Source organism: Chanodichthys erythropterus, chromosome 12 (assembly GCF_024489055.1).
Source record: "Chanodichthys erythropterus isolate Z2021 chromosome 12, ASM2448905v1, whole genome shotgun sequence".
Classification (NCBI taxonomy): Eukaryota; Metazoa; Chordata; class Actinopteri; order Cypriniformes; family Xenocyprididae; genus Chanodichthys; species Chanodichthys erythropterus.
This window is the reverse complement of record NC_090232.1, coordinates 50,608,670-50,634,161: the sequence shown is the minus strand read 5'-3', so window position 1 is coordinate 50,634,161 and position 25,492 is coordinate 50,608,670. Positions and strand designations below refer to the sequence as shown.

General features: G+C 37.0%; 2 protein-coding genes across 2 annotated transcripts in view; both read right to left on the bottom strand.

The window, feature by feature from the left end:
- LOC137032442 (polymeric immunoglobulin receptor-like) overlaps nt 1-3,813 on the bottom strand; it is a 93,218-nt gene extending 89,405 nt beyond the window's left edge. Inside the window, exons 1-3 of the mRNA XM_067404203.1 lie at nt 3,774-3,813; nt 3,289-3,609; nt 1,077-1,397 (exon numbers count right to left, since the gene is read on the bottom strand). Coding sequence (XP_067260304.1) covers nt 1,077-1,397; nt 3,289-3,609; nt 3,774-3,813 — 682 coding nt within the window. The remainder of the gene's footprint in view (nt 1-1,076; nt 1,398-3,288; nt 3,610-3,773) is intronic.
- A 5,678-nt stretch (nt 3,814-9,491) lies between these two features.
- Nucleotides 9,492-25,492, bottom strand: part of LOC137032441 (B-cell receptor CD22-like) — a 900,294-nt gene continuing 884,293 nt past the window's right edge. Inside the window, exons 6-10 of the mRNA XM_067404202.1 lie at nt 10,314-10,556; nt 10,143-10,230; nt 9,983-10,025; nt 9,623-9,735; nt 9,492-9,564 (exon numbers count right to left, since the gene is read on the bottom strand). Coding sequence (XP_067260303.1) covers nt 9,492-9,564; nt 9,623-9,735; nt 9,983-10,025; nt 10,143-10,230; nt 10,314-10,556 — 560 coding nt within the window. The remainder of the gene's footprint in view (nt 9,565-9,622; nt 9,736-9,982; nt 10,026-10,142; nt 10,231-10,313; nt 10,557-25,492) is intronic.

Below are 25,492 nucleotides of genomic sequence, written 5' to 3'. Positions count from 1 at the left end.
GTAAGCGGAGTAATACGGAGGCTGACTAACTGGCCCAGCCGACCGTGTTTCTGGACGGACTGAAGACCAACACTCATCCACATAGAATTTGGAATTATTCAAAAACAAAATAAAATTGATAGTTTCACTTAAGGAGAGACAATAATCAGGTTCATGGAGACAGAGAGTGTTGTCATCCAGACCGTCCAAAAACAGGGCGATTAAATTAGCATCGGGCCAGTCAGTCAGATAAGCCAGCTCAACGAACTCCTCCACATACCTCTCCAGTGAACGACCAACCTGCAGGAGCCCGATAAGGCGATCGCTGGCTGTCAGGGTGAGAGGCGTTGGAGGAGCTGGATCCAGGGAGCCGGGGAAAGTCCACGAGTCCATGTTCTTTCCTTTTCTTTTTTGTGGAAATCCGGTCGGTTTAAGGTCGGTTCTTCTGTTACGTGTACTGGTGTAGAGAGACGAGGCAGATACGGATTTCCACAATACATATACTTCTTTAATATAAACAAGGCAGGAGGCACCAAACATACACTTAACATCACAGAGAACCGACAAGGAGTGAATGGAGTGAGTGCAATATAAAGGGTGTGTTAATGAGAGAGTCCAGGTGCAGGTGATCCGTGATGATAGGGAGATGACGAGGGAAGTGAGTGCAGGTGTGGAGAACAGGAGGATGATGGGAAATGGAGTCCAGGGGAACAAGGGATCTGTAACAGACGTCGCCTTCTTTAATATTACGTTGGTCACTGTTGTCATGGTAACTACCCTGATAGCACACATACATCTCGGAGAAGTCTATTTGATGTGTGCGTTTATGTCTGGAAGACGTATTTTTTAGAGTTTTTGCTCATCTGCAATACGTCTATAGGACGTTTCCTGTCAGATGTCAAATAGACATTTAGAAGATGTCTTTAAGATGTTAATGATTTAGAATGTATGTAAAACTGACATCGTAAAGATGTCTATCAGATGTTTGTAAACAGCAGATGCTTTCTAGATGAAGTGATCTTTAACAGACATCTTGGCCTGTTCATTTGTAGTTCATTTCTACTGAAGCTCCACTTATAATAAATATAATCACTTACCATATTTAACCAGCAACATAATCTCTGATAAGACATCAGGACCTGTCTTCTCCACACCACACCAGTATTGTCCTTCATCCTCTGTTCTCAGATCAGTGATGGTGACGTTGAAAACTCTGTTGGTCGTGTCGTCAGTCAGAGAGAATCTCTTGTCTTGAGCTGGAGATCCTGATTTAACCATGAAGTTTCTATTTCCATAGATACACTTGCCTTTACAAAAATACTTTAAATTTGATTCATATCCATGTTCATATGGGCATCTGATCTCAACTCTCTCTCCTCTGTGTCCTGTAACTGTATCTGGAGCTCCTACAACAACAACTGAAACACAAATATCATTATATAGAGCTGTTATGTGTGAGCAAGAGACATCAGCAGGCCAGAATAATAACTTACAAATATCATTCATATGAGTCTGATGATCATGTGTACTGTAAAATGTAATTAGTTGAGTTTACTTAGAAAGCTTAATTAAACTGTTGGGTTTACTTAAAAAACTTAAGGAAACCGATTGCCTTAAATTTAGCAAGTAAGTTAACTCATCATTTTGAATTGATAAAACTAGCTACCACACAGTACAGAGTACTTAGAAATCTTGAGTATTCACTGCAAGGGCGTAGATTTGGTTTCAACATTGGGTGGGTTGAATGTTGGTAAATTAAAAAAATAATAATCTGTTTTGTGTGTAACGTTTATTGGATAATTTATTTCCTATCTATCTATCTATCTATCTATCTATCTATCTATCTATCTATCTATCTATCTATCTATCTATCTATCTATCTATCTATCTATCTCATAACCTTATGAAATGTATAATCATTCATCAAATTCTAACATAACTGTGATTCTAAAAAGAAAGAAATTATGTTAAATATTAACACCGCCATATTGTAGGTGGCAGCGATTCATTTTTTTTTTTTTTTTTTTATTGAGTCAATCACTTAAATCATTCATTCAGCAAATTCGTTCAAAAGTCAGATTAATTTAGGAAGAAAACAAACACCGATGTGAATACTTTTGTCATTGATACACTATTAAAACATGAACTAACAGAAGCGATGGCTGTTTTGGTAACTGGTTGCAGTTACACTGTTAGCTATGGATTAGCTAGCTAAAATATATGTGGAGTGTACCTAGCTATTACAATATTCTCATACCTCTTTCTCAGTACATGCTTTATTCTTTTTAACGTCTCTCTTTGACCCGCAGTTTAATATAGTTGGCTGGGAAGCGGTTCTCTTCATTTTTGAGCTACCCGTACTCTCTCATTCAAACAGTAGAGCGCCACTCGCGTTGTTTTGGTGAAAGTGCAACAAGCATTGGTTGGACGTTACCAATCGGTTCAATGGAGGGGGAGTATTTTTTTTCTCTAATTTATTATGACGAACTCATATTTGAATAGAAACGAAATTATTGCTTCAAAATAAATTAATTCTACATATTTTTCATCTGATCTATGGTGATTTTTATGTTGAAATATTGGGGGTTTGTAACTGAAGCATTTGAATATTGGGGGGGGGGTTACCTCCCCCCATCTCCCACAAACTACGCCCCTGATTCACTGTAAAATGTAATTAGTTGAGTTTACATAGAAAGCTTAATTAAACTGTTGGGTTTAGCTACCACACAGTACAGAGTACTTAGAAATCTTGAGGATTGGTAATTCAATTTTACAAACTGAGTACTTAGTTCAGTCATGTTAAAAATCTTGTTCACATTATGTAGAAACTGCCTTAAATTTCTCAAGCATTTTTTTACTCAGTTGCAACAATGGACCATACATTTATTTGTATTTATTAAACGGGAGATACTGTTGAAAATAATAAAGTTTGATGTCACCATCATGGTGGAAAGTGTTTGCTTTAGTTGGGCTCTTGACCTTGACTTTTAAAGCTATGATGACTATATGATGGAGAAGTCTATTTGATGTGTGTGTTTATGTCTGGAAGACATATTTTTTAGAGTGTTTGCTCGTCTGCAATACGTCTATAGGACGTTTCCTGTCAGATGTCAAATAGACATTTAGAAGATGTCTTTAAGATGTTTATGATTTAGAATGTATGTAAAACTGACATCGTAAAGATGTCTATCAGATGTTTGTAAACAGCAGATGCTTTCTAGATGAAGTGATCTTTAACAGACACCTTGGCCTGTTCATTTGTAGTTCATTTCTACTGAAGCTCCACTTATAATAAATATAATCACTTACCATATTTAACCAGCAACATAATCTCTGATAAGACATCAGGACCTCTCTTCTCCACACCACACCAGTATTGTCCTTCATCCTCTGTTCTCAGATCAGTGATGGTGACGGTGAAAACTCTGTTCTTCTTGTCGTCAGTCAGAGAGAATCTCTCGTCTTGAGCTGGAGATCCTGATTTAACCATGAAGTTTCTATTTCCAAAGATACACTCGCCTTTACAAAAATACTTTGAATTTGATTCATATCCAGATTCATATGAGCATCTGATCTCAACTCTCTCTCCTCTGTGTCCTTTAACTGTAACTGGAGCTCCTACAACAACAGCTGAAACACAAATATCATTATATAGAGCTGGTATGTGTGAGCAAGAGACATCAGCAGGCCAGAATAATAACTTACAAATATCATTGATATGAGTCTGATGATCATGTGATAATCAAGAAATCATGTCAAACTGTGTGTAAAAGAGCTCAGAGTCTCAAACTCACCTGTACAGATGCTGGAAAAGAGCAGCAGAACGTCCCACATGATCAACTTTGACAAGAGTTTCTCTAAAATAAAACACCAAACTCTGTGTGACAAACGTTACTGTCGTTCTCTTCTGTACTGAGTGAACAATGGCGTCAGCAATATATTAACATTTCCTTCCCCTTTCTGTCTCTCTAACCACATCAGCTCTACAGGACATCATAGAAGAGCACATTTACTCTGACAAACTGAACATGCTTTGCTTACATACTGATCTAAACAGCTCAATACTTAGTTTCATTATATATGGATGTTATTTTTACCAAAATCAAAACTAAAGGCAGGAACACACCAAGCGGATGGTTAGCCGTCGGGTAGTTTTTTTGTTCATTGGCTGACTAACGCTTGTTTCACACTGCAAGCTTTAAGCCCCGGGTATACTTCAGCTGTTCACGTTCGTGCACCGTTCGCAAGACGTAATTTTCGTCATGCGGAGGGCTCGCGGCCGGCCGCACACCCCGTCTGTGTGCAGCCCAAATTTTGAGGCCGCGCGGACGGTGTGCGTGCAACAGTGCATGCGCAAGCAGGAAATAAGAGTCCACTAGGTGGCAATACGCACAGTACTGAGCACAATGAGCAGTCGTTGAAGAAGAGTGTGTGACGAGTGAAAAAAATAATACGATATTCAAAGATATTCAAAAATAAGACAAGCAAACTCAAAAGCATGCCCTCTACATCATTTTTGATTCCTGTTCTTTTGGTGCATCTTCTGAACTATGTTGCAATGGTGGATGCACTATTTTTCTTCTCCATTCCTGCCCAGCGACTGTCCCGTTGATGACACGGTGTCAAGTAAAGAGTATAGAAAAAATTGTACTGCGCATGTGTCGAACTCGGTTATCCACACCAAGCGGCAACCTCCCCCTTTCTCTCGTGAAGCCAATACGGAAGTGACTTAAACTGCGATTCATCGATTGGCCGCTAGGGACAGGCTCCAAAAGAGAGCAGAATCTCATAGAGTCCCATGTTAAATTGGCCAAGTTTATAGCAGAAAAAAACATGTTTACAAGTTGGTTCAAATTGTGGTTTTGGTCTATACTGCTATTTTTACTTTATTTTAACTCTGAGGGGGGTGAATTTTTTTATAACTTATCCGTTTAAATTATATTAAGCCTTAAAGTTCTGCATAATTAAGGGCGTGGTCACTTGAGTGACAGGTAGAGGGCGCTGCTGTCTGTGAGCCGTCATGTTACCTCAGCTGCCGCTGAATTTGGCATCTCAGCCGTTTTTGTGCTTTTTTTCTCGATTATTTTTTACAATTATAAAATATGGCTTGCTGCATAATATTCGGGACTGATGTGTGTTTGTGTGCATGCATGGGGAAGAGACACAGAACACACGTTGTTGGATCGTGGCATTGGCTGAAAGTTTTGATTGTGAGATTTACTACAATGACAATACCAGGAGGATATACAACTCTGACAGCACTGCTTGGATATTATAACTAAAACTGCTGCACTATTTTGAAAAAAAATATATACTTTGGACACAGGCTCATTTGTTTGTTAGATACGATCGCTGCTCAGATTGCATCCTTTCTTGAAGAACGATGACAGAGAGCAGATCATTCAGAAGAAATGTGAAATGTTTTTTTTTGTTTTGCAATGGACATTTATATTTTACCCAAGTGCCACAGATTGGATTCATCTCCCGATCTCTATTTCATTATAAAGGTATGAAGTCCCATTTGATGTTCCATGTTGTTATTTGCACACCCAACACACATTACTGGTGTTGGAGCATCTATATCTTAAAAAAACACTGTAAATTGACAGTAAACCTTTAGAACTTTCTGATGTTAAAACTTATCTTTATTAATAATTTAGATAGTATCTAGATAGATAGCTCCTTTGCTTGCTAACGTGGTCACGTCGAGCTAGGCGGGCGTGGTTTCAGCAACCAATCACATCAGCTCAAACCACCTCCCCGCCTCTTTGCCCATTTTCAGTTATCCGGGAGTGACGTGCGGTGACGCGCAGCTAAGATGGCCGCGGCCTCATTTTCGCTTCAAAACTGCTGTTCAGAACTCTATGGGTGACGTCACGGACGCTACGTCCATGTTTTTTTACAGTCTATGATCCACACGCATTCGTGGTTAGTATTCTTTGAAAAGGCCAGAACACACCAAGCCGATGCAGACGAACTAGTGGCGACGAAAGCAGACTGCGGGGTTGGCTCACGTCGGCAGCTTCTGTGTCCAAAGGTGGCCTGACACACCAAACCAACACTTGACAGCCGACGGCCAAGTAGCACGTCAGTTCTGCGCCTGCGTGAGATGAAATGCCTTTCCGAGCCAGCAGGTGGCAGTAGCTGAACATCCAATCAGAATCAATCAGGGGTCGCACACTTCGGATGATACGAGGATTTTATTTATTTATTTATTACGTTGATATGAGAATTTTGTACACCTCCCCATGTTAACAAACTTTCAAGACTCTCAAGTTTATAAATGACCAACTTATAAAAACAAATGTATAACTGTCTTTGTAAAGAAATGCTCACTTTATATGTAGCTTCGAGCTGCTTCTGTGACGCTGTACAAACGCTTCCAGTGTGAATACTCGTGCATCTCTGCAGCTGCAGTGATGGTGTAGTGAAGCTCATGCTTGTAGTGTGAAACAGCTGTTTTCTCAGTGTTTTCACACCGTCGGCTGAAGTTGGTCCTCGTTGCCTTTTTTTTGGCCGATTCGAAACGTTGAATCGGCGTCTGAGCTCATCGGTCCATCTGGCCATCTGATCATTCTGATTGGCTGTTCAGCTACTGCCACCTGCTGGTTTGGAAAGGCATTTCATCTCACGCAGGCGCAGAACTGACGTGCTACTTGGCTACTCGGTTGTCGAGCGTTGGTTTTGTGTGGCAATTTTGGATCATAGCTTTGGACACAGAACGCTGTTCCCAAGTGCCAGGGACTAGATTTGATGGATTGCAGTTGTTGGATAGCCATGTGTGACGTTCCCCATAGTGTTTCAAATGCAGAGTATGTTCCCTTTCAAAAGGGAACACCAGTGATGTGTGAATGAGTTGCTCATGTTATAATATAATAACAAATAATAACAAACAGACACATAACATTGTTTGTCCTGTGCTAATGCTGCACATGAACAAAGGTTGTGTTATTACTGTTGTGGAGATCAACGAGAAATATTCTTAAACCACAATAAGCAGATGGTAATTAATGGAAATGTTTTTAGTGATAAAGATGTTTTTCTCATGATGTGTGTGTTATATTCTTCATATAGTGATGTCTGTCAGAATGGCTCCTCCTCTTTCTCTGGTGATTCTGCTCATGATTCACAGTGTAACATGTCTACAGAAGCTCTTATTGAGAATTAACAGAGGTTTAGATGTTGATGTTTAGTTTGAGGTCACCATCATGGAGATTAGTGTTTGCTTTAGTTGATCTCGACCCTTGACTTTTGTTGAGCTGCTTCTGTATCAGAAATTGCAGGTGTTTTCTGCTGTTTGAATATAGAACCGCCCTGAGCGAGTTCACAGCGAGTTCGCCATTGCTGCACTGACGAGAATGACGAGTTTCTTGATTCTTGTTGCTTTTATTCTGATTTTTTATTTCTTTTTTTGCTTGTTTTATATATATATATATATATATATATATATATATATATATATATATATATATATATATTTGGTGATGGAAAAAAAAAAAAGTCTTGTGTTGCAAGATGAATCTCAGCATCTGCTTCACTATTGTGAAATATCCATCTACAAACAATCCTGAATTTGAAATAAGATATTGGTAAATCTTTATGCTGAAATAATGCTAATAATAGTATAGTTTGACTTAAAATCAGCCAATTAGGTTATTGTATATTCTAGTTTGTCACTGTTTTAGGAAATCTTTCATTTGTCACACTTCTGACTTAGATAGATCAGACATTTTAATATGAATATACAAGGACCAAGCTAATGGACACTGATCACCATTGAGGTGACTTCGACACAATTACAGTAATAAACAATATAATTTCTTACAGTGGCATGATTAAAGACAATTTTATCATGTCATTTCACAGCAAAACTAGAATAGTAAAAAATGACTGTGATGTCAGGATCATTTTGTTGATGATTAACAGTAATGCGCAAGAAAGTGACCCAAATTTCACTGTAAATTTCGGACTAAAGTAATTTAGTGTAAAATAATACTCTTTAAGCCAGTAAATTCTCATTTTACAGTGTATCACTGATACTGGCCTTCACTCATGAAATGATACCACTAAACAAATATTTACAATATACTGTCTTTAAGTTGTTTCTACATTAATTGAAATTATTACAATATAAAAATATTAAAAACTCACAACATGTTCTTAATTGTGATTAAAAATGACAAGGCAAGGCACATTTATTTATAAAGAATATTTCATACACAATGTAAATTCAGTGTGCTTTACATATGAAAAGGAAACAAATACATAAAAATTAAAAGATAAAATGCATTAAAACAGTTCAGTAAATACAGTGCAATCAGTTAATAAAAACAGAAATAGCAATACAAGTAGAAACTAAAAATTGATGTAAAACAAAATAAGTTTAAAATAAAAAGAATACATAAAGATACATAAATAAAATACAGTGCAATCAGATGTGTTTTGAGTCTGGATATAATGTGGCTACTGTTGGAGCACATCTGATCTCTTCTGGAAGCTGGTTCCAACTATGTGAGCCACAACAGCTAAAAGCAGACTCTCCTTGTTTGGATCAAACTGTTGGTATTTCTAACTGATGTGATCCTATTGATCTGAGTGATCTGTTATATATCTGCAGTTCTAAGCCATTGAGTGATTTATAAACAAGTAACAGTACTTAAACATCAATTCTAAATGCATCTGGAAGCCAGTGCAAGGACCCGAGGACTGGTGTGATGTGTTCATGTTTTCGGGTTCTGCTCAGAATCCTGGCAGCAGCGTTCTGTACGAGCTGCAGCTGTCTTATGGTCTTTTTGGGAAGACCAGTGAGGAGCCCATTACAATAATCCACCCGGCTGGTGATGAAAGCATGAACAAGTTTCTCTAAGCCTTGACTGGAGACAAAGCATCTAATTCTTGCAATATTTTTGAGATGATAATATGCTGTTTAGTTATTGTTTAGTTATTGTAGGGCTACGTAAATCTCGGTGTCATTTGCATAGTTGTGATGTACATAAATAAAGCCAACACTAAAATGGTACAAATAATCTTTCTTACAGATTTAAAAAAAAGTGATTACTTTTAAAATTGGTTGTATAGTATAGATTGAAAAGACTGAATGTAAGGACTGTTTAGTATTATTTTGAGTAATAGCGAGGACAGTTTCTTCTTGAGAGGACTTGAGGTCCCAGACAACAGAATTTTGTTATAAGAACATTCTCTAAATATTCAGTGTTGGTTCAGGGAATGTAAAGTTTTCATTCTAGAGGAATGTTTTTATAAGGTATAATCTCCTTCAAACATTCTTTCAACTTAATTTTGATTTAAAATTCAACATTGTAGGAACGTTGATTTGTAACATTCCAAGAACATGAAAATGTCCAGTTTCCTTAATGTTAGTAGAATGTTACAAATCAACGTTCCTAGAACATTATAATTTATAAAAACTTTCCTCTAACGTCAAGAAAACTTGAGGTTTTTAATGTTCCCAGAACCAACACTGAATGTTTAGAGAATGTTCTTATAACAAAATTCTACTGAAGAGACAGATTCTTATATTCAGAAGAGTTATATTCACTGGTGAACAGCATGTCTGGGATGGACAGTCTTTGTGAAAGACAGAGACTATTATTTAACATATTACATGAGTTTTGAATGCACAAACTCTTCTGCATGTGTAGTTTTTGGTATTTCACTCACTGGGAGTGTGTCATAAGGGTCAGAAGATCTGGGTCTGAGGTCAAGAGCTGCATATGTGTCTGCACTGGGATCAGCGTTCTACAGGGAAACAGAGAGAAAGACTTACCATACAAAAACATGGGATTTTAAACATGGTGAGTTCACGTCTTAATCAGTGTCTGTCAGTTTGATATGAGATGTTTGAGCAGTGTGATAATTTCCCAACATATGATTTAATATGACTTGAACAAAAGTTGGACCAGCCATAAAAAAATCTAAATATATAAAAAAGCTTATTTTACTCTTTTAATAGTATTTTTCTGTGATTCTTCTATGATCATCTCACCTCGTACTCATTTATAGATCTTCTGTTTATCCTTTTCTTCTGACTGTCAAAAACACAAACAAGTAATTTCATTGTTTCATATACAATTAATAATCAAATATCTTTATGAATTAGTTTGACAATATATTTATGTACTTTTTATTGATAGATTTTTATTTACATTATAAATATGATGATGATGATGATGATGAATAATCCTCCTGATGTCGCTGCGATCACAATCACATTCATACCAGCACCATGATGAACTGAAAGAGGAAGATCATCATGATTAACTCTCCAAACTGATGAATGATGTGAAGATACAGGAGTGTGTTAATAAAAGCTTCACCTGTGACAGTTACAGCGTCTGATCTCTGAGATCCATGTTGATTGTGAGCCTGACAGTAGAAGCGTCCACTCTGTAGTGCACTGAAACTCTGTCCAGATCCAACAGCTGAGCTTTCATTCTCCTTAAACCAGCTGAAGTTCAGAGCAGGAGGGTTTGAATCACTGCTGCAGATCAGAGTCACTGAATCTCCTGACACTATTTCACCAGATGGACTGATGGACACTGAGACACTCCTGGGAGGATCTAACACAGACAAAAATGAAGATTCATATAAATATTAGAAAATCATGAATTTAGATGTGAACAGTATGTTGTTTGGTTCAAAACGTTTATGAAAGTGGAACAAAAGATCAAGCTGAATTCAGTTATTACATTTATATATTAGTACACTCAAAAAACACAGTTTTCCACTTTGTCACAGTCCATTTTAAATGAGCCTTGGCCCAGAGAAAACGCCTGCGCTTCTGGATCATGTTTAGAAATGGCTTCTTTTTTGACCTATAGAGTTTTAGCCGACAATGGCGAATGGCACGGTGGATTGTGTTCACCGACAAAGTTTTCTGGGAGTATTCCTGAGCCCATGTTGTGATTTCCATTACAGTAGCATTCCTGTATGTGATGCAGTGCCGTCTGAAGGCCCAAAGATCACGGGCATCCAGTATGGTTTTCCGGCCTTGACCCTTACGCACAGAGATTGTTCCAGATTCTCTGAATCTTTGGATGATATTATGCACTGTAGATGATGATAACTTCAAACTCTTTGCAATTTTTCTCTGAGAAACTCCTTTCTGATATTGCTCCACTATTTTTGGCCGCAGCATTGGTGGTATTGGTGATCCTCTGCCCATCTTGACTTCTGAGAGACACTGCCACTCTGAGAGGCTCTTTTTATACCCAATCATGTTGCCAATTGACCTAATAAGTTGCAAATTGTTCCTCCAGCTGTTCTTTATATGTACATTTAACTTTTCCGGCCTCTTATTGCTACCTGTCCCAACTTTTTTGGTATGTGTGGCTCTCATGAAATCCAAAATGAGCCAATATTTGACATGACATTTCAAAATGTCTCACTTTCAACATTTGATATGTTTGTTGGAAAGGTGGGGCTTAGCTCACCTGTCAATCATCATCTATGACGCAATCAAATGAAGCGGGAGGAAAACTTGCCTGAGACTGAGAGAATAACCTCGATTTGTGTGCTATTGTGTGCGTCTATGACTGATTGTGAGTACCCGTTCTAATCATTAGATAATCTTTATTAATCATAGTATTTGATTATGGGTCAAATTTGCATTTCTCCGTTATTATTGAGTTAATCTGAATGAACAGTGTAAAAGCAAACTAGTGCGTTCGACGGATTCGGCGCGTTCACGCGCTCTGTCTTCACGATGACATTATTGCAGATGGTGATGTCTTCACCCTGTTCCGTATATGTTTATTCATGTCACAATGTTACTATGTTATTCATGTCAAGTTTATATGGGAGTACTGTATAGTGCGCTGGGTAATAGTTATTGATATTATACGGACACTTTCGGTTTCAACACGGGCGGACTGGCCATCTGGCATACCGGGCACTTTCCCGGTGGGCCGACGTGGTTTTTGGGGCTGACGGTCACCGACCGCCAAAAAAAAATAAAAAATTCTCTCGGCCCATGAAAGTGGTAGGCCTAGATCGGCGGCCCAATGCTTTTTCATTTGACACTGGGCTGCTGGCCCAAAACACTTTAGTCAAAAATATCACATAGGCTATTTTTTTCCTTCTGACAGACGCGGCTCATGAAACATGTAGCTTAGCGGCCCATTGGTTGTTTTCTTGATTGACACTGGACTGGCTCAATCATATCTTTGAACCGCACCATCTATAAGATTTCTGCCTGCACGCAATATAAAAAATATAATTAATAACCACGCTAAGTATTGTGCATAAATTATATAAACCTAAAATAATTTTGTAAGTAGTAAAGCAATACAAACGCAAACGGGCGTTTTAAGTTTATTAAACATTTTGAGTCACCCCTCCCTTGCCTCACAGTGGTTTGGTCCACCTCGCACGTCACACTCGCTTGTGCTTAGATTCTGTAGAAGTCCGGCGGCGCCGGCGGGAGAGAATAGTTCTACAGACAGATGAGTTCCAGTAAGTCGGCTGTCAAGGCTATTTTATTCAAAAACATCGGGTGAAGTGATTATTTTCTCGTTAACGCTGATGGTGCTGAGTAATTAGTCATAACAACAACAACAACAACAAAAAAAAAGATGATAACTGATGAATTTGACTGAATTTTTTCCGCTATTTCCGATTACTATTTTACAGATTATAATGTTACCTAGCTTGTTTACCATAGCTTGTTGGATATAAGTAACCCACACCAACAACAATTAACATTGTGATAAGAATAAGTAAACTGTAATAAGGCTAATAGATTTACTGTTGTGTGTTGGGTTATGCTCAGTGTGTATTCATCGTATTTTGGTGACTTGGTTGTAAACAACTACAAATAAATAAGTAGAATAAATTTTATATATATATAAGCGGAAGGACGGGTGGTATTTGTGATCTTAAGTGGTGGTGGGCCGGTCTGGGCCAAAAAGCCAGGGCCGATTTTTGGTCCCAGTCCATCCCTGGGTTTCAACGTGCCGATTATGTTTACATAACTGATGACAGTGGCATACTGCATAGTATTTTTCCACTGAAAGTTAATACTCTATACTATAGTTATGTATACTATAACAATTTATAGTGGAATTTTATGTGTAATGTGATTTAATTTATATAACAGTCAAGACATGTTATGTTGATTATTTCTTTATTTATGTTTCATTGTAGTACCACACATCTACCCACAAATTCTCAACCTGCCACTCATGTACATCTTCAGTGTTCAATAAACCCCTTTTATTTAATCTGATTGCCTTGATCCATTCCTGTGTTCTGATCGACACACCAAGAGGAAGACATTAGAATCAAAAAAAAAATAATAATAAGTTTATGAGTTTTGTAAATTATTGCATTCCTTTTTTATTCTCAATTTGTACAGTGTCCAAACTTTGTTGGAATTGGGTTTGTACATTTCTACTGTAGATATATTTGCATGTCACAAGAATCACTTACTAAGTTTAAGCAGCAGCAAAATCTCAGTATAGTCATCAGGACCTCTCCTCTCCACAGCACACCAGTATTGTCCTTCATCCTCTGTTCTCAGATCAGTGATGGTGACGGTGAAAACTCTGTTCGTCGTGTCGTCAGTCAGAGAGAATTTCTCGTCTTTAGCTGGAGATCCTGATTTAACCATGATGTCTTTATTTATAGCATATTTACAGTCACCTTTACAAAAATACTTTGAATGTGATTCATATCCAGGATTATATGAGCATCTGATCTCAACTCTCTCTCCTCTGTGTCCTTTAACTGTATCTGGAGCTCCTACAACAACAGCTGAAACACAAATATCATTATATAGAGCTGTTATGTGTGAGCAAGAGACATCAGCAGGCCAGAATAATAACTTATAAATATCATTCATATGAGTCTGATGATCATGTGATAATCAAGAGATCATGTCAAACTTTGTGTAAAAGAGCTCAGAGTCTCAAACTCACCTGTACAGATGCTGGAAAAGAGCAGCAGAACGTCCCACATGATCAACTTTGACAAGAGTTTCTCTAAAATAAAACACCAAATTCTGTGTGACAAACGCTACTCTCGTGATCTTCCGTACTGAGTGAATGATGTGCAGCATCAGCAACTGATATTAACATTTCCTTCCCCTTCTGTATCTCTAACCACATCAACTCTACAGGACATCATAAAAGAGTGTTTCATTAGTGTCATATAGTCACTGGTTAGTTGTGTAACAGTGTTCCTCTCGTGTGCAGCAGTAAACTCTCTACAATCACCTCAAACTTGTATTTTAAATACATATATTGATTTTTCCACACTTGATAAAACTGCATGCACTGAATATATTTTTAGATCTCTTTTGGTCGAATACTGCATCTTTCATGACAATGAAACAGTGTCAATAGGCCTACACTTAACAAAATTATAAATCTAATGACACAAGTCTAAAATATTATTCAGCATCATTGGATCAAGCTAAATACCTTAATTGATACCAACAACACTTTTATGGGTTAAATCTGGTAGAAATAGCTAAGTGCATGTAGGAAAGATGCACCTTTCCATTCCTTTAGGTGTATAATTGTGTTTTAGAAATAATAGTTCTTGGTATAAATGTATTACATGTACAGCATCTTTACACGTCTTACAACACACAATTTAAAAGTCATTTAAATTTTCAATCAAAAGCTAGTTTCTCAACACTACCCTGTTCTTGTCGAGTGGTTGAGGTTTAGCTGGTTAGCAGGAACCAATTAACCCCTGCTGGTAGATGTCATAACTACACTATATTTCTTCAACAGCATCTGTCTCCATTGATGGCCATTCAAACTGTGTTTCCTGACTGAGACAGTTTGTTTTCTTGTGAGGTCATCAGCCAATCAGTCGTGTCATGATGTCATTGTTTTGATTATCCACTCCCTAATTAGTGAAAACATTATCACCCATTTTACATGTATTAGATTATTGAGATTATGAGATTATTTAAGACTACTGTACCATTTTTCAAAGCATAATGAACATTCACAACAAAAGTTTGATGTCTGTTTAGTTGTTCATTTGATCGATATTGTGATAGATCGACTCTTCTTGAGCAGAATCAGCTTTGAGACACTGATAAATGTCACTCTGTCTACTGGCGTCGAGTTCTGTGTAGATCTGATCCAGATTCTGACTGTTTGTCACTGTGTCGGCTGGTTCTGTGTTCACAGGTCTGTGAAACTCATTTGTTGCCGAACTATTATTATGTTCAATGAAGATGATCCTGATTCCTGACTCACCTCTTTTCCTTTTCCTAATGTCAGATGAAGCCCTTCAGTGGAGGAGGAGACCGGACCTGTGACAGATGAATGTTATTTAAGTTTAAAAACTTACATAATTTCAGTCCTTCATGTTAGCTTGAATCCAGACATTGTGTCAGTGTCTCAATTATGGGGTTTAGACAGCAATAATCTGACTAAAAAAAAAAAAAAAAAAAAAAAAACTAATAATTTGAACAGAAATAAAACATGAAATCCTATTTTACAAACCCAACTGTTTTAATCTAAATGATTACATCTGTTTTTATGTATTTTTTCCCATCATTAGGGACTATAAAGTGTTAACAGATTACATTAGAGTGGGGACTGCATTTACTGATTTAATGTAGATTTCATTTATTCATATTAGTGTTAGTAGCCAAAACATTTGCATTTTAAACTACTGATACATACCCAGATAGCGAGCAACCATTGAAACAATGTCAAAGGTGCCCTAGATTGTAAAATTGAATTTACCTCAGCATAGTTAATTAGAGTTCAGTACATGGAAATGATATACAGTGAGTCTCAAACTCCATTGTTTCCTCCTTCTTATATAAATCTCATTTGTTTAAAATTTGTTTGTATTAATTTAAAATATGCATAGCTTATTAATAACACAAACTTATTGTTATTTGTTTCACTTGATAAACTGTTAATTATTGATAATAATATAATAGTAATAGCCAGTTCATAGAATAAATGAACATCATTACATTGTTCTTTTTATAACTGAAATATTTGGATCATCCAAATATTCATATAATCATATATATCATAAAAATCATAAAAAAAATGATCAGACTGTCAGCTACGGCTGCCAAACAAAATCTGTAAAATTAATATTCTGTAAAAAAAATATTCTAATTTAAATAAAGTGCAAAAACGTCAACAGAAATTTTCTTTAACCTTTTTTTTTTTTTTTTTTTTTTTTTTTTTACAGAAAAAAACTTTTATTTTACAGGTATTCCCTGAATTATTAAAAAAAAACCCATTTACTGTAAAAAAAAAAAAAAAAAAAAAAGTCAAATGTCTTTCAGCAACTACTGCCAAACAAAAACAGTAAAGCTAATGTAACATATCCTAATTTAAATAAATTTCAAAACACTTTTAAAGAAAAAACATTTTACAGGTATTTCCTGAATTATTACTAACAAAACACATTCAATGTAAAATGTGAATCTCTTGCATTTAAACAGAAATAGCACACATGCATGAATTAATGTAATTATATATCACTGCATCACCAACTACAGTTACTGTCTCTGAAATAAAGCATCATGCAGCAGAACATCAGTGTTTTCTGGCTCATCCTGGACCGAAGCACAGGCTCTACTCTTAAATCATGCAGAAAATATTAAGACAGGATGCTGGCAGCCCTAAGTGGGTCTGTAAAGGCTTGTTTGCAGAGTCACGGACCATTTAAAATTTGGGCAGAGAATTGTTGCATCACTTTTTCCTCTGTTCGTGTGGGCAGGAGTGAAGAAAGAGGAAGAAACATTTTTTGTTGCAAGCATTTTAAATTGAACAGTGTGTAATCATGAGAAATCCATCAGTTTAACATCTGCTGAAGATCAGACTCACCAGAACACAGCAAGAGTTACTCTGGTTAATATATGAGTATCTGAATAATATGTAATTATTACTGTTGTGGAGACCAATGAGAAATATTATCAAACCACAATGAACAGATGGTGATTAATGGAAATGTTCTTAGAGATAAAGATGTTTTTTCTCATGATCTGTGTGTTATATTACTCTAATAGTGATGTCTGTCAGAATGGCTCCTCCTATTCCTCTGGTGATTCTGCTCATGATTCACAGCGTCACATGTCTACAGAAGCTCTTATTGAGAATTAACAGAGGTTTAGATGTTGATGTCTGTTTTAGTTGAGCTCTTCATTCTTGACTTTTGTTAAGTTACTTTTTACAGGAATTGCAGGTGTTTTCAGAAAACATTTGCATTGATAAAGCAGATCAGCACATCTGTTTTAATAACAGATGCTTGACTGCATTAACTCCCTGAGGTCTGAAAACGCGTCGGCGCGTTTTGCAGGATTTTTTTCACATTGCAGCAAAACAGACTTAAAATACTCCGTCATTTCTTGTCATAGAGACATAAGTAATATATCAATTGCAACTATAGAATATCTTCTTTTATTTGTGTACACTCAGAGTAAAAACACATGTTGTGCTTTTTGTAAAATAAAGAAAACTAACATGATGCGTGATCTCTCCTCTCCCTCTGAACGAAGTCCAATCTGATAGTTCTCAGAAAATGAACTGTAACTTATGAATACTAATCACAAAAAAATGACACTTACGTCTAAAGAAACGTTGAAATGTCAGGTTTTAAATCATGTAAGTCAAATCGAAAACAAAAATTCTGTGTTTATGTAATCTGCATGAAAAGAGAGTCATGTCAGAAGTCTGTGATTCAGCTCATTATCCGCTAATGCGGCCACGCCCACGCCCACGGAGCCAGCGCTATTCAGAGGCAAATTCAGAGGCAATACATGCATTCATCGTCTCAATCGTGTATTTATTGCCTTGAAAAGTGTTTATTTGGATGTTAAAGCCATGGTTAGCGATCTGTAGAAGACATGCAGTTAGTTCCTAGTTCCTTTTCTTCTTTATATGAATTTGTGGCCTAAAGGTGTACAGAGAGCGCCCTCCGGCTGCAAGTATGAATTGAAAAGACCATTCCTGAAATGTCCTCTTCTTCTTTAGAATAATTTGTGGACTAAATGTGCACAGAGAGCGCCCTCTGGCTGCAAGTATGAATTAAAAACACAGTATCCAGCACTCATAGTGATGACAATAAATATTACTTCTCAGTATAGAAAATTGACATAAATATATAAGAATCCATCAATATTTCTCCAAATGTGCATGCTTTTAAGCTAAAAGCCTATATGAAATGCCATAGAGGTAACATAATTGTTCAGACACTCTGCATCACATAAATACATTATATTTTAAAGAATATAATAGAATACCATTATTTTAAATTGTAATAATATTTCACAGTATTGCTGTTTATGATGAGCTGAGACATTATTACAGAGGGTTTTTTTCACAGCCTACCTGACTGATAGGCCTCATAATATGCAAGTCATTTCAGGTCATTATTATGTGATTCCTTTGTCTTCTCAGGTGTAAATGTCCCGTTATTCATGCAGATTCACGCCTCCATGCATACTGTGTTTCTTGACAAAAACTGTCTTATAAAAACTAAATCAATATATTGTTTTATATGAAGGAGTAGGCAGCATAATTTTTTACATAATTCTGAAGCAAAACTCTAGTCTACAACATCCAATGCCCAAAAGTCTTGTGAACACAGATTTAATATACTTTTTTTGGTCTTATTTCAGTGACTTAAGTTTTTTGTTTTTTCAATAACCACGCATTCCTTCAAAAATACAAACATGTACATACATGTTCCTCACATATTATTGTAGCCTAGTTTGTGCTGAATACAGTGTAATGACACTTTTGTCATTTATATGTTTATGAACAACTGAAAAAAGCACAAATGTCAGGGCATGTCAAAACTTCTCAAAGCCCCAAATCAGCCTCAGACTCCAGAGGGTTAATGTGGTTTAAACAACTGCTACTTCTGTAATGACTTCTGTTTCACACACATTTGATGTTTAATGTATCGTGACTTCTCTGAATGACGCATTTGAGAAATGATGGTAAGATCAAATGTAGGACATTTTCTGCTTAATATTTTATAAATGAAAGTCAATTTTAAAGAACCCTTTAAGCTAAAGTAAGGAGAGAAGTCTTCAATTATTGCATAATTCTTTCATGTTTAATAGGTTATTTATATATTTTCTACAAGCTGCTCAACCCATACAATTTAATTAAAATAAGAAATAAATGTAAACAAATGTAATGAATTAAAACAAATGATGGAAACCTATAAAAAGTTCCAGGTATGAATCACCTGACAGAAGCCTTTAAGGTTCAATTTAAAAAGGCAAACTGTTAAACTGTAGCATTAACTGTATTAGAAGAATCAGAGTGGTTTGTGGGTAATTGTGGAGTAGCATAAACTGTATTAGAAGAATCAGAGGGGTTTATGGGTAATTGAGGAGAAGCATAAACTGTATCAGAAGAATCAGAGGGGTTTGTGGGTAATTGTGGAGTAGCATAAACCACATTAGAAGAATCAGAAGGGTTTGTGGGTAATTGAGGAGTAGCATAAACCACCTTAGAAGAATCAGAGGGGTTTGTGGGTAATTTGTAGTGTTTTGAGTTTTGCGATCATTCCAGCAAACTTTGTCCTCCCTGCCAGAAATAAATTAAATCTATTTAGGGGCCAAGCCCCGAAGGGGCTGTAGCCCCTATTGTATTTGTACGTTTTCCCTTTTATTATTATTAGGGGCCAAGCCCCGAAGGGGCTGTAGCCCCTATTGTAATTGTACGTTTTCCCTTTTATTATTATTATTCTTCCTCCCGAATGGGAGTCTATGGCAGCCCTATCAACGGAACATGAGAAAATGATGAAATTTGGCACAGTTGTAGAGATGCTCATGAATAGTGATTGGACCAAATTTGGAGTCTCTAGAACCAACTCTATAGCGCCACCACCAGTTCAAAATTTCAACATTCTAACGGTTTTAACATTTGAACTGTTTGTCATAGAAAAATTAAATTTAGTTCATCTGATTCGTCTCTTCATGCTGATGCTATTCAACTTCTTACATTAAGTCTCCACCCATTACAGTAGCGGCCATTTTGAAAAGTACAGTATTTGTTTTTTTCGCTTCTCCTCCTTCAAAATTTGTCCAATTTTGTCCAATCTTTGATCAGATTATCTTTGGACTGAGCCGCACAGAAATGACTGAACAGATTTTTTTTATTCATCTTTGTTCAAAGGTTATGATGTCACGAAGTTAACGAGGTCGACCCAAAATTAGTATAGAGGCTGTATCTCGGCCAAACTTTGAGCAATCGAAACAAAAATTGGTACCCTTCATCAGAACCATGGTCTGAGGGTCTATGCCAAACTTGGGAACAGCGCCACCTACAGGTCATGAGATATGAAAAATGGCTATTTTGGCCAATAACTTTTGAACAGTTTGTCAGAAGTTCAAAAGATCTTGGTGTCTATGGATTCCTTGGATCATGCCGAATCCGACGATACCGATTCTGTCAATATTGGATGAATCACGTGTCCGCCATTTTGAATTTTGTCATAAATTGCGATATCTTTTAAACAATTTGACATATCTTCACAAAAATTGGTATGTATGACCTTTAGAAGGTCGTGAAGGTACCTGATAAGTTTCAGCACAGCGCCACCTACTGTTCCACAGATGTAATTATTATTTCAAAAACGCTTATAACTTTTGAAAACACTTTCCAAAATGTGTATGCTTCATGTCATTTTATTCCCTGGCTTATGCCGATTCCGACAATGTATCATTTGTCATTTTCCTTAAATGTACCTGTCTGCCGTATTGAAGTAAATGAAAAACAGTTTTTTTTCGCTACTCCTCCTACAAATTTTGGTCAATTTTGTCCAAAATCAGCTCAGATGATCTTTGGACCGAGCCGCACAGAAATGACTGAACGGATTTTTGATATTTGCTACCATTCCCAAGATATTCATCTCTGAATGTGACCTTGCTTGTGTTTGTTGTCTTATGCTAGTTAGCTTAGCATGCTAATTGCTTAGCATGCTAACCAGTTGTCATTCTCTTTAATGTGGCTCTTCAGCTATCAAGTTAACCATGAGCTTCATTAGCATTAAGTTAGCTTAGCATGCTAATATGGTTAGCATGCTAAGTAATGCTTTTTTGTAAATTCTTTCTTACACTAAAAGTTCTCTTCCACAGATTGTTGAATGTGCATCCTCAAGTAGCTCAATGTGCAAAGCCAGTTACCTGATGAGCTCTGCACCCCAAGATAGTGGGTTCGAATCCCAGGTGGAGCGGTTTTATGAAATAGTGTGTTTTGATTCCTTTACTGCCTCTTGGATTAGAAATAAATGCTTTTTGTTTCATGCTGTGTTCATTTTCATCTAAGCTTATGTACATTCTGAGTTACTTTTCGCCCGTAATTCTGAACCAGCTGTTTCATGTTTGTTCATTTTCTGCTGTTTTTCCTCTTCCTGCTCTGTATTGCGCTACAGCATGATGAGCTGCAGAATGATCTAAAGTAGTTATTAAATATAACATTCAGTGCAGTTTTATAAAAATTCTTCATTTTGAGTTCATTTTCACATGAACTAATGAACTTCGGCAGGTGTGCCAACATTCACCTGCACAGTGGTGCAATGAGATGAGAAATGGACACTGGACTCGGAGGTCGTGGGTTCGAATCCCGTGTGGGTTCCTTTATACAATTGTGTGTAATGAGTCATTTTGATACCTTTTTTATCCAAATAAGCATTGTACTAATCTTTATTCCTCTTGAATGAGATACAAGTGTTTTTAGTTCATTCCCTGTTCATTCTCTGAACTTCTATTGATTTTCATTTCATTTCCACCTGTCCTTCTGAACCAGCTGTTTTGCATGTAGATTCAATTTCTGCTGTTTTTGCTCTTCCTGCTCCGTATTGCGCTACTGCCCCTTCTGGGGCTTGGCCCCGAATTGCTGCTTGCAGCTATATTTCTATATTATTTTTGTGTTTCTGTGCACATATTGCCGTTCATATCATATATAGACTATAGGCAAAATGTCATTTTTCATTTTAAAATAATATATTGAGTTATATGTTTGAGTGACGTCATTTCCATTTGCTGAGTTGTCCAATCGTGTCTCGCCCAAAGCTTAGAACAGCTTCGGATTTGAGCGAGACAGGTATGTTGTAAATGAGCTCTGAAGTAAAGGGTTTAAATATGAGATTAAGTCAATATTTTGATCAATATCGGTGAATGACATGTTTTAATGCTGAATTGAGTCACTTAGTGTGTTTGAATACTGTTATTTTTGTGCATATTCTGGGTTTCGTGTTAATGAGCTCTTAATGTGCTGGTTCAAGTTGCCACCCGCACGCCATTTTGAACAGCGGGTTTCTATAGTAATATGGTTCTTAAATATAATTAAAAAGCATGGATTACGCTCATAAGATATCGTGCAGTTAACTTAAAGTATATTGTCTCTATCTGTCTAAAATTGTGTATTTGTAGTCACGTGTGTACTTGAAATATTTGATGGCAGATGCAGTTGTAGTGCTAATGGGGGCAGGGGTTCACTTTTCTATCTTCTCACACTCCTCACAGAGACCACAGAACTGAGAGTGTGTTGATGCTTAATTCCTGTCCTGTCTTTAATAAACTGCAGGTATGTCATATTGCAACAAAAAATATTACCACTATACGATCATATGTCATTGTGATGTTAGATTGAAACATACTGTAATGTATTTTCAAAGTATCAAATAATATATATATATATATATATATATATATATATATATATATATATATATATATATATATATATACATTGAACATTTTATTATATGCATTTATTATATCTATTTACCTGATTTAATGTGTCTAAGATGTGTTGTATGTAATTTGCGATGCATTTTGTGAAAGGAAATGAACGAAAAGAGACATTGTAAAAAGAAAAATGTTTTATTAGTAAATGTTATAGAACAGCTTCGGATTTGAGCGAGACAGAGACCACAGAACTGAGAGTGTGTTGATGCTTAATTCCTGTCCTGTCTTTAATAAACTGCAGACGAGGTCCCCCAAAGAGTTTGGTGTCGGTGGTTCATTTGTGGTGCTGGGCGAGATCCGCTACAAATTGAGAAGTAGCATAAACCACATTAGAAGAATCAGAGGGGTTTGTGGGTAATTGTGGAGTAGCATAAACAACATTAGAAGAATCAGAGGGGTGTGTGGGTAATTGAGGAGTAGCATAAACCACATCAGAAGAATCATAGGGGTTTGTGGGTAATTGTGGAGTAGCATAAACAACATTAGAAGAATCAGAGGGGTTTGTGGGTAATTGTGGAGTAGCATAAACCAAATTAGAAGAATCAGAGGGGTTTGTGGGTAATTGAGGAGTAGCATAAACAGTAGGCTTGTTTGAGATGCGCGTGGCCTCGCCTGAAGTTCAGCCGAGAGTAGGCGGCTGCAGTTAGGGGAGGAGTGAAAAAAGTGCAGGCAAGACGAACAGTTCTCTGTTCTCGTAGTGGATCAGAACCTACGAGATCAAAGGCGGATATCGCGGGATTCACACTCGTGCGCTGTGTTGCTGATAAACTGGATGTAATTTAAGTTCTGTTGCTTTTATATGAAAATAAACATAATGAACAATACACCCAAAGTACTTGTTATTTATTTCCATTCGAAAGATGTGTGTATCAATCATTTTTAGATTTAGATTTAGATTTAGTCATTTAGCAGACGCTTTTATCCAAAGCGACTTACAAATGAGAACAGTAGAATCAATCAAATCAACATGAGAACAACAGTATGTAAGTGCTGTGTGAAGTCACAGTTATGACAGTAAAGTGCTCATAGTAAGGATTTTTTTTTTTTTTTTTTTTTTTTTTTTAATACACAAATAGATGGAATGAAGATAGAAATCAAGGTAAGTGCTACTATTACTGGGTCAAGTGCTTTTTACTTTAATTATAGACATGTTTTTATATATATTTTTTTATAAATGACGACGTTCGCATAACCCATAGAGAGATCACTGTGTCAGAGAGTTTGGGAATAATCACACATTATTTTTACACATTAAAACATGATATTAGAGTTTTAAAATCAAACATTTTAAATCAGATCAATACATCACGGTTGTTTAAACCAATAAGCTTTAAGCTGTGTGGTCAGCAAGTCGTTTCCCATCGTGCTTTTGGTCAGCGCAGTCGGTGGAGAGCAACTGCGCTCGACTGCAGAATCCGACACGTCCGCCTCGCACTCGCGAGAGGTTTATGACACACGTCGGCATGACATCAGAGCAAGGCGGCCCAACCTCGGACACATTTCTAACCGGCATGCATCTCGCGGTGATCACCGGTGATCGGTTCTACGCAGAATTTGCTCATCTCAAACAAGCCTAGTATCAGAAGAATCAGAGGGGTTTGTGGGTAATTGAGGAGTAGCATAAACAGTTTTAGAAGAATCAGAGGGGGTTGTGGGTAATTGAGGAGTAGCATAAACCACATTAGAAGAATCAGAGGGGTTTGTGGGTAATTGTGGAGTAGCATAAACCACATTAGAAGAATCAGAGGGGTTTGTGGGTAATTGAGGAGTAGCATAAACCACATTAGAAGAATCAGAGGGGTGTGTGGGTAATTGAGGAGTAGCATAAACAGTATCAGAAGAATCAGAGGGGTTTGTGGGTAATTGTGGAGTAGCATAAACCACATTAGAAGAATCAGAGGGGTTTGTGGGTAATTGTGGAGTGGCATAAACCACATCAGAAGAATCAGAGGGGTTTGTGGGTAATTGTGGAGTAGCATAAACAACATTAGAAGAATCAGAGGGGTTTGTGGGTAATTGTGGAGTAGCATAAACCACATTAGAAGACTCAGAGGGGTTTGTGGGTAATTGTGGAGTAGCATAAACCAAATTAGAAGAATCAGAGGGGTTTGTGGGTAATTGTGGAGTAGCATAAACCAAATTAGAAGAATCAGAGGGGTTTGTGGGTAATTGTGGAGTAGCATAAACCACATTAGAAGAATCAGAGGGGTTTGTGGGTAATTGTGGAGTAGCATAAACCAAATTAGAAGAATCAGAGGGGTTTGTGGGTAATTGTGGAGTAGCATAAACAGTATCAGAAGAATCAGAGGGGTTTGTGGGTAATTGTGGAGTAGCATAAACAGTTTTAGAAGAATCAGAGGGGGTTGTGGGTAATTGTGGAGTAGCATAAACCACATTAGAAGAAACAGAGGGGTTTGTGGGTAACTGTGGAGTAGCATAAACCACATTAGAAGAATCAGAGGGGTTTGTGGGTAATTGTTGAGTAGCATAAACCACATTAGAAGAATCAGAGGGGTTTGTGGGTAATTGAGGAGTAGCATAAACCACATCAGAAGAATCAGAGGGGTTTGTGGGTAACTGTGGAGTAGCATAAACCACATTAGAAGAATCAGAGGGGTTTGTGGGTAACTGTGGAGTAGCATAAACCACATTAGAAGAATCAGAGGGGTTTGTGGGTAATTGTGGAGTTATATAAACAGTGTTGGAAGAATCAGAGGGGTTTGTGGGTAATTGAGGAGTAGCATAAACCACATTAGAAGAATCAGAGGGGTTTGTGGGTAATTGTGGAGTAGCATA